At 36.7% G+C, this 9,299-nt stretch overlaps 1 protein-coding gene across 5 annotated transcripts; it reads right to left on the minus strand.

Annotated features, from left to right (window-relative positions):
• Positions 1-373: 373 nt before the first annotated feature.
• LOC127249782 (protein argonaute 10) lies at positions 374-7,532 on the minus strand. 5 transcript variants are annotated; one of them, XM_051272774.1, is made up of 23 exons: positions 7,217-7,532; positions 6,714-6,774; positions 5,554-6,132; positions 5,223-5,431; positions 4,575-4,724; positions 4,366-4,502; positions 4,174-4,280; positions 3,972-4,078; positions 3,753-3,891; positions 3,555-3,671; positions 3,360-3,467; positions 3,207-3,278; positions 3,004-3,126; positions 2,766-2,925; positions 2,570-2,691; positions 2,352-2,489; positions 2,126-2,268; positions 1,982-2,044; positions 1,845-1,908; positions 1,637-1,772; positions 1,032-1,105; positions 829-955; positions 374-737 (listed from the first exon to the last, which is right to left on the minus strand). In XM_051272774.1, the coding sequence occupies exons 3-23, from the start codon at positions 6,010-6,012 to the stop codon at positions 547-549; spliced, it is 2,946 nt and encodes a 981-aa protein (XP_051128731.1). In that variant the 5' UTR covers positions 6,013-6,132; positions 6,714-6,774; positions 7,217-7,532; the 3' UTR covers positions 374-546. The 5 variants fall into 5 exon arrangements, with proteins under 5 accessions (XP_051128731.1, XP_051128767.1, XP_051128758.1 ...); XM_051272810.1 differs by having other exon boundaries at positions 4,366-4,499; positions 7,217-7,531; XM_051272801.1 differs by lacking the exon at positions 6,714-6,774.
• Positions 7,533-9,299: the final 1,767 nt, after the last annotated feature.

Raw genomic sequence — 9,299 nt, forward strand, 5'->3', positions numbered from 1 at the left:
AAATATATAATGTTTTTTATAAAAGGAAAGTGGACAGATGAAAATAAAAAAAAATGAACAGCCTGGAATGGGGAGAGTAGTAAAAAAATAATAATAAAAAAATTAATAACTACTTTAACATTCTAATGATCTCAAGTCTCCCTGCATTAATAAATTAATTATATTCACTAATTAAAAATTAAAAATGGTGTGTTTGTTTGTGGATTTGGACTTTTGTATTTGAATTTAAGAAGGGTAAAAAATTGAATTTGAATAATTATTTGGTACGATATAAATAGATATTAATGTGATATTTCTAATATAAAATAAATTTGTAATATAATATAAAAAAAAATTATTTGATTTAATATTTTTGAAAAAAAAAAAAAGAGTATTAAAAATCTTTTTTAAAACCCACGAAATAACCCAACTAATATATACAAAGTACATACCAACAGTACACAGAGACTAACGTACATACGAACCGAAACGACGCCGTATCACCTAAACCCTAACTACCTTAAACCCTAATTACTCTCTCACTCCTCCATCTCTCCCCCTCCTCTTTCAGCAGTAAAACATTACTCTCTTCACATTCTCCTTCAGCGCCGGCAACGGCCGGACGCCGCCGAACTCGCCGCCACCGCCGACCCGCCCGGCCTTCCCGGAGCACCCATTGCCGCCGCCTTCCTGCACCTCCGGTTCCATGTAGAATCTCGCTCGAAACGCCGCCAAATGCGCATAGTAAGCCGGAGGAACTGTCTCAAACAGAAAAGTTCGACATTGTTAGAAACAACGACAAAAATTTACGCGGAAAGATAGATAAGAATATGCAGCGGGGGGCCTTACCGACAGAAACAGAGCGCGTGCATCGCGCGTACGTGTAGCAGAGATTGTTCGTAAGCGACTGGATCCCGTCCGCCGTGAAGTTGTTCTCGTCCCAAAGTACATGGTAATGCGCCGGCCGGCTCGTCCCCTAACGAATTAGATCGATAAATTTTCTGATTTACTAATAGCTTAAAATCATGAAAGTATGATCGATTTTTACGTACCTGAATTCCTGCATGGCTGCATAGATAGAAGTCGAATTCGGTCGGGTGACAGATTTTAGAGTCGACAACGGTGCCTGCGGAAAGACGGTTGTTATTTATTTGAAATTACTTTGCAATTAGAGCTGTTAAACAAACTAAACGACATATATCTGTTATTTGAGCTCGATCCGAACATACTACAGGTAAAGGCTTGACTCGGCTCATTTAGGATTCAAGCTAAAATTACAGCTTGAGCTTGGGGTAATATATAAAATAATACAAATATCTCATTTTGCAGTTAAACTTATTAAACGAACCGAACGAGCTCGAGTATCAGTTGTTTGAACTCGACTCGAACATACTACCGGTAGAGGCCGGACTCGGCTCATTTAGGATTCAAATTAAAAGAATAGCTCGAGCTTGCCGTAACATAAAAAAATAATACAAATATATATCACTAATAAGCTCAGTCGAACCACCCGCGAGTCAAACTCGCCTCATTTATCGCCATAAAATAATCGAGTCGAGTTGTGAACGAATCGAGTCAAACTTTGATCGCGAGCTACTCAATTCGATTAACAGTCTAATTGCTATGAAAAATTGTAGAAAAAAGAGTCGAAATTTACCGGGTAAGATGTTCCCGCTCTTATCAGTGCTGCTTCTATCGCGGTGATTGTTGGCGAAAAGTCGGGTATGATGTCGTTTTTGGACCACAATAAACGTCACCAGAGGCTGATAATTCGGCTCCAACGACGCGCACGCCTGTGTAAGAAGACAACCATCGATATAGCATCAAATATATAACACAAACGCCATAAAAACAATGTAACCGACCTTCCTAATCGCATCGAGCTCGAACAATAACACTTGATAAAACTGCCCTTCGCTCACGCCGTCCCTATAAATTTCAAATCAAGAATCAGCTAGGCGTCGAATAAATTTACGTCAACGATAACTACGACGATGCTAACCGGTAAAATATAATCCTCTGCGGCTTTTGTCCCGTCGCTTTTCTAAACGAGATCAAAAGATCCCTACGAAAAGAGACAATCGATTCGATCGTTATATAAAAATTACAACGACGATTATAGCAAATCAATGTATTAACGACGAACCTGATCATGCCGCCGCTGACTGTGCCGCGAGCGGGATCGTGCCACGTCTTGTACAAATCTTGAATCAGTTCTTGCCTGTGGGCTTGCGCGCAAACGAGTCCGGCGTATTTTGTGACCTCCGGCCAATCCTGAGACGCGACAACCTGGAAATCGATCAATACATTGAATTATTACATCCCAGGCTAAGAAAACATGTATCGAGTATGTTGCATAAGAAAATTCTTACAGCAGCAATCGACGGGCTCGTATCCTCTCCGTTTTCCGGGTGCGTCACGTCCGCTCCAAATATAATCGTCGGAATATCGCTGACCAACGGTATTCGACAGCTTATTGCATCCAATAGAACGGTGTTTCTGCCGCCCATCTGTTAGAAGAAAACACCGAATAAAAACGAGCAAAACGGAAATACGCGACGCAGTTTGAATCCGAGCGAACCATCCGTACCTTAACGTTTATTTTCAACGATACGTTCGCCAAATACTGCTTGTTAATCTTGAAAACGTGTTTCGTAAGACAGCATTGGGAGATCAACCCGAGATCGGTTTCGCATATTCGCTTCAGATCGCCTGTACGACGTAGAAATGACAATTAGCCAAACAAAAAATAATCGCTAAAACACAAAACATTGCGCGTTGATTACCGTATAAAGAACCGTTGTTGTCGGGAAGTATTGCGAGAAGAAGCTCCAACTCTTTTCCTTTCAATTTGTTCATACAAGCATGGTATACATGCTTTAACGATTTCTCGACTTGATCGGGCCTCGACGTGTAGATCGGAATCACCGGATCGGGATTAAATTCCTGCGACCGTAAAGTTTAAACAATTGGGATAACATACAAAACCGTAATTTTTTTTCAAATCGAATAGAAAAAATTTACCATGCCGGAGACTTGACACATTTGCGCGAGCTCGTTGCAAAATCCCCGAGCAACGCCGTCTTGAACGTTCCGAGAGAAGTTAATGCACGCCCATCGACTAACCGTCATGCCGTTAATCATTTTCTACAAAAAAAAAAAAGGCGAGCTTGATATAAAGTTTCGAATAATTATATGATACGGAAAAAATCGATAACGACTGAAACCTTGTTCATCATATTCCACTGGCCTACTTGCGGCAAGCAATCTTTTTCCTTCCCGGTTTCGTGATATTTCAACTGAATTCAAACGACTCGTTAGGTTCGCGCTAAATTTGTCGATGAAATTAAAGGCGAATCGCATCAGACATAGGAACTAACCCATGGTGCCGGGAGAACTCGCGCCTCCACCGAAGCTAACTTTTCGCTAATTCGTATACCGAACTCTTTAGCGTAATCATCGTGTTCATAATCGTTGTTTTCGACAGCCTACATTCGTACAGTACAACGACATTAAACATCTGACGCATATCATCGAAAATAATCGTAATATAATAGACAATAATTTTTTACTACCTGCACAATGTCCTTCTCCCGGTCGCGCGGTCTTTGGCATGTAACCTTTAGGAGCGCCGTAATCTGTTTTTCGCTCAATCTCTTAGTGTATCTTTGTCCCTCGACGATTTTACATGCCTGAGACAAAAAAAAAAGTGTTAGCGCGGTAACGAACAAATCATACAGAAGCTCAACGAATTCGAAACAACAATGTCGAACCTCCATCGGCAAATAATTGGCCTTTTTCTGATTTCCGACTTGTAGACAAGGAAGATGAGTATACTGAATCGTGAAATCGTACATTTCTTGAAAATATTCGACAACCGACTTCATGGTTGAGTTATCGTCGACGGGAAACCTGTAGTAACGTAAAACAAGATTAAAAGTCACGGCATTTTACAAAATAGATTTAATTAAACAGAGAGAGATCGTACGTACACTAGCTCTCGAGTAGGTTGAGTTGTGATGCCGGAGACTCGATATTTTCTTCGTACTTCTCCTCGGTGAGTTACTTCAACTTTTACGCCTCGAAGAGCCTTCTTCACCTAAAAAACAAACAAAAAAAATCCCGAAATCATGAATTACTTCGACGCGACGAACAAAGACAAACTTATGCGTAAATAATCAACAAAGCAACGACCTTTATGCGATCCGAATCGGATAAAGGCCTCGACACATCCTTTCCGAGTAGTTGTGCGACAAATTCAATCACCGGAAGAGCTTCGATGAACGCCGCGGAAGCCATATCTGTAATTCGGTAAAATCAATATAACAATTTCAACAAGCAATTTCGATCGACTGTGGCAAAAATTAAAATCGATATCAAATTTACCGATGTTAAGCGACAAGCCCATCTGAGTAGGCCTTAAGCTCTGGTAGAATCCGCACCATGCCTCCAAACCATCGCCGAGCCGTTGCGGCTTTCGGATTTCCGGAGAGAAAAATGATCTCCCGACAGGGCAGAACCTTCTTAACACAAACAAAACGCCGCATCAGCACACCGAATATCGAACAGCCGAAAAATCGATCATTCCTCTGTACCTTTTCATCGAAAGCTCCCGCAACACAATGTCAAGAATTTGCAGCGCTTCCTTCGGCCCATCCGCTCGCTTTCCGGCAAGAAACTGTCCTAAATGATACAAATTCGCCCGCGCGACAAACTTGATCGCGACTTTATATTCCCTTTCCCTCCTGAAATTCGACAAATCATAAAATTCATTGAAAATTAACGACGATCAATGCACATTGTCGTATCATACTTTTTCTGATATTTAAATCTATGCTCACTTTTCTTTTTAAAAATATAAAAACATATTCAATTTTCCATCTATTTTCATTAATTAGGCACCATCCATTTTACGAAAACGTCACATCAATTATACTTTTTTTCTCACAAAATATCAAATCAAACGGTAACTTTTTACTTTTTTCTCCAAACTTTCAAAATTCCAAAACTCTCCAAAACCCTCCGTCTAAACGAACAATTTTCTTTTTACTATTACATTACCATTACATTTTAGTAACGACATTTATTTTTACACGACTAAATATTTTTCACAAATACTAAAATACTAATATTACGAACGTACTACTTTTTTGTATCGTTTATTATCCGTTCTAGTTAAAACTTGTGACCTAATATTTGAGCATACAATTCGACGAAAAAAGAGGGAGTAATGCGACAATTACTTGGGGCCATTAATGGCGTCATCTTCATCGACTAATTTAACGGTGAATTCCTTCCAAGCAAAGGGAAGTTCTCCGGCAGTGTAGAGGCTTTTCCGACCATCGTAAGCAGGCAACCTCGTCCCCAAATGAGATTCTTTATAGAGCTTAACAAGCTCTGCCATGATTGCTCGATTTACAGCTCGTGAGGCCACTTCAGGACTGATACTCACCTACAGAAAGAAATCCAACCAAACAAAGATCTATTCATTGATGGCACAATGTGTCAAAAAAGGATAACATTAATTGCCACGAAAAGGGTAAGGATATCATTAATTTCTCCGAAAAATCTTACATCATATTGGATCAAATCCTTGTCTGGTAACTCGGCGAAGAAATGGTTGGCCTTAACGATGCATTTGCTGCCCAGCTGCCCGAAACCAGGCCGGGCAGGGAATGTTAAGGACTTGCTGGAAGAAGGGTACCCGCCGTCGTTTCGGACCGGGCCGGTCGGACCGGGAAGCGCCGGGACAACGGTCTGGCCGGTTTCGCGGGCGAGAACCGGCGGTTTATCTGCGGCGGTGCATGGACGGGAACTCGGCCGCATAAATGAGTCGCTCTGGTCCGATTTCCGGCCGCCTCTTCTCCTCCTCCGGCCGCGGTTTCTTGACGGCGGCGAGTCCTGGGCGGCCGCCGCTGCCGCCGGCGGCGGCGGGACTTTTCCGATCTTGGGTGGGTTCTTGGTGGGGTTTTGAAATTGGGGTTTGATTGGCAAGTGGTGCTCGGAATTCTCTTTCATTGGTCTTATTGGCATGATTTAAGGTTGTGATGATATTGGGAATTTCTTGTTATGTATAGGATAGAACAGTTTGGGGTTTTTTTTTTTTTTTTTTTTTTTGAGGGATTTAGGGATTTAATGGGTTGGATAGATGAACTGTAGAATCGAAACAAAGATGGAAAATTGAGTGTGTCAGCTCGATAGCCCTAAATTGAAAAAATGTATTCAAGAATGGAAATTTGATAGTAATGCTGGCAAATCCCACACGCAAAAGCAAAAGGGAAGGGAAGCATTAAATAAATAAAGATGGGCTTTCTTGAAAAAAAATAAATAAATTATTATTATTATTATTATTTTCAATGCAAACTACAGACATTTCCATTCTTTCTGCTGCTGCAAATCTCAAAGCTAAAATAGCCAACATAAGTTTCAACAAACCCATCCCAAAAATGGAGTCCTTAATAATAATAAGGTAAATTTTCTTGAATTTATAGTTTAAAAAGATCTATACCATTCTTTCTAATGTTTAGAAAACTTTCCATTGTATTTTAAAAAAATATATATATTTAAACTTAATGAATCAATTAATAATAATAGCAATGGTAAGATATATCCATAAAGAAATTTGAATGGGAAGTAGGGGTTGAAAACCCTATAAATGAAAAATGAAATCTTGAAAGAAAAAATGAAGAACATGTGCACAAATATAGAAAAAAAATGTATGGTGATATAGTTACCATGAAATCTAATCAAATAGTAGAAATGTCCAGAAGACAAAACCATCCTTCATCTTGTCCCCTAACCAAAACCAAGACTTGTATCAGAAAAAAGTTTGAATAAATCCAAGATAGTAATTAAAGACACATATAGATATATATATACATAAATAAATGTGAGGACAGAAATATGACTGCTCAAGAAAGAGAATAAAAACGCCTAGAAAGCAACAAAAGAGCAACCAAAGAGTGTTATTCGATCGATACAAACACATAAAACTAAAACTAAAGAATTAAAAGAAGAGAATAAACATTGAAGAACTCATCAAATCAAATCAAATCAAACCAAACATATCTATCCATTTTCATCTTCTTGAAATATTTTTATTTTACTGCTGCCATGGAAAACGACACCTCATTGGAAGAGATAACCAAAAACATATATATATATATATATCAATCAAATTAAATGCTTAATTCGAAGCTTTAATTTTCTTGATTTTAATTAATCAAGAAATGCTCACCAAATCAACACTGCATCTTTCTTCTTCTTTCTTTTTCTGAATCAAAGCTTTGCTGCAGAAAATGGGCTTTAATTACTTCCTTAAAAGACACCCTCCAAAAGGGATCAAGAAAATATTTTGAAATGATGAAAAAGAGTTTTCAAAAATGGCGTTGATGATGACAAAAAAGATGGGCTTTTTTTTTTTCTTCTTTCTGGGGTGGGTTCAAATTTCAGATTGGATAGATAATGAGATAGAGATAGAGATAGAAAGAGAGAGGATTTTGTAGTGTAAAGAATTGGGGGAAAAAAATGAATTCTAGAGAGAGAGAGGAGGATGATGAAGAAGATGATGATGATGATAATGAATCTTTTGTACACGCATGCAACTGCCTTTGATGTTCTCTTTATCACGTGTAAAAACCCTTTTCAACCCACACTCGCAACACTCACACAAACCCCCCCTTTTAACAAAATAATAATAAAATAAATACTAATAATAATAATTAAAAAAAAAAAAATTAACCTTCCTTTTGCTTTCTTAAAAATAAAAAAAAAAAAAAAAAAATCTCCCTTACACACACTTCTTCTCTTTCCCTCATACATTACACAAATTTGTATATGTATATATATCTATATATATTGAAATTGTATGATAATTTTTTGAAAAAGATAAAAAAGAAACTTACTTTATTGCTTGCACTTTTTTTTTTCTTTTTTATTTATTGCTTGCACTTGCAGCCTCGGGTCTGTACAATTGCCTCCTCCATAAATATCCAATTAATTATTCCAAACTCACCTCCATATAGCTTAAGAAAACAGATATAGATACACAGATATATATATATATAATTTGGTTTGTGAGTGGGTCTAGAGAGAGATCGATATCCATAGGCAAATTAATAGTGTATTTTAAAAAATCTTGTATAGAATTTTTTTTAAAATATACATATATATATATATAAAATAGTGTATATTTTTTAAATCAAAAATTGGTTGTGAATGTAATGTGCATTTCAATGAGGGCAGATAAAGCCACACCACGTGAAATTTAAAAAAGAAATTTTGAGAGAGACAAAAGCAATAGAAGAAAATATATATATATATATATATATCTCAAACAGAGAGACACTGTTTCTCACTCTATATTATGTGTTTATTTTTTAAGTCGAAGAAGAATAATTCGAACTTGCAGTCCTCACTCCTCACCACTGCGGAGATTTCGATACACTTTTATATATATATATATACTGCTCCTACTGCTTTACCATTTACGACTCTTTTTTTTTTTTATTTATATACTACTCCCTCCATCCATAAGAAGCGTCTTGTTGAGAGTATCTTTATTTTTTGAAAGATTTTAAAAAGTAAATTATAGTAATAATTATAGATAGTTTAAAACAGTATGAATAAATTTGTTATAAGGTGGGGATCACGATTACTAAATAAAAAAATATGATAATTGTTTTGGGACGGACGAAAATAAAAAAACAAAAAAATTCTTTTGGAACGGAAAGAGTATTTTCTGATAATAATTTAAATAATAATAATAAAAAGAAAAAAACAATTAGAGCCAATTATTTTAAATTTCTATACTCATATTCTCAATAGACATATGTATATATATATATATAGTCCTAAAATCTTTTGTGTGGCAAAACAGTCAAGCTTTGGTAAGCTGTAACGGTCGGTTTGAGGTCGAAGTAGGACTGTGGGGGCCACACCGCCACTATGTGTGTATGTGTATCTTTGTTCAACATAAGGTTTTATTTTTGGTTTTATTTTTTTTAATTTTTTATTTTTATAAGATGAAAATTTGTAATTAATATTTTTGGGATATATTTTTGGTTAACTTTCCATTAAAAAAAAATAATTTGAAAACTATGTTCGGTAAAATAAGTCCCATTATGCAAATTATTTGTGACAGACAATGCCTAAGTCATATTTTCTCCGTCCAAGCTAAAAGTATATAATTATTTTTGATGCGGAGATTAAGGAATAATATTATTTTAATTATAGTAGGTAGATAAAAATAGTAAAATGACATTTTTGCCTTTACTTTTTTTTTTATAAAAGTAATGATGTGATGTAAACTAGAGGTATTT

Source organism: Andrographis paniculata, unplaced genomic scaffold (assembly GCF_009805555.1).
Source record: "Andrographis paniculata isolate CXL003 unplaced genomic scaffold, ASM980555v1 Contig11END, whole genome shotgun sequence".
Lineage (NCBI taxonomy): Eukaryota > Viridiplantae > Streptophyta > Magnoliopsida > Lamiales > Acanthaceae > Andrographis > Andrographis paniculata.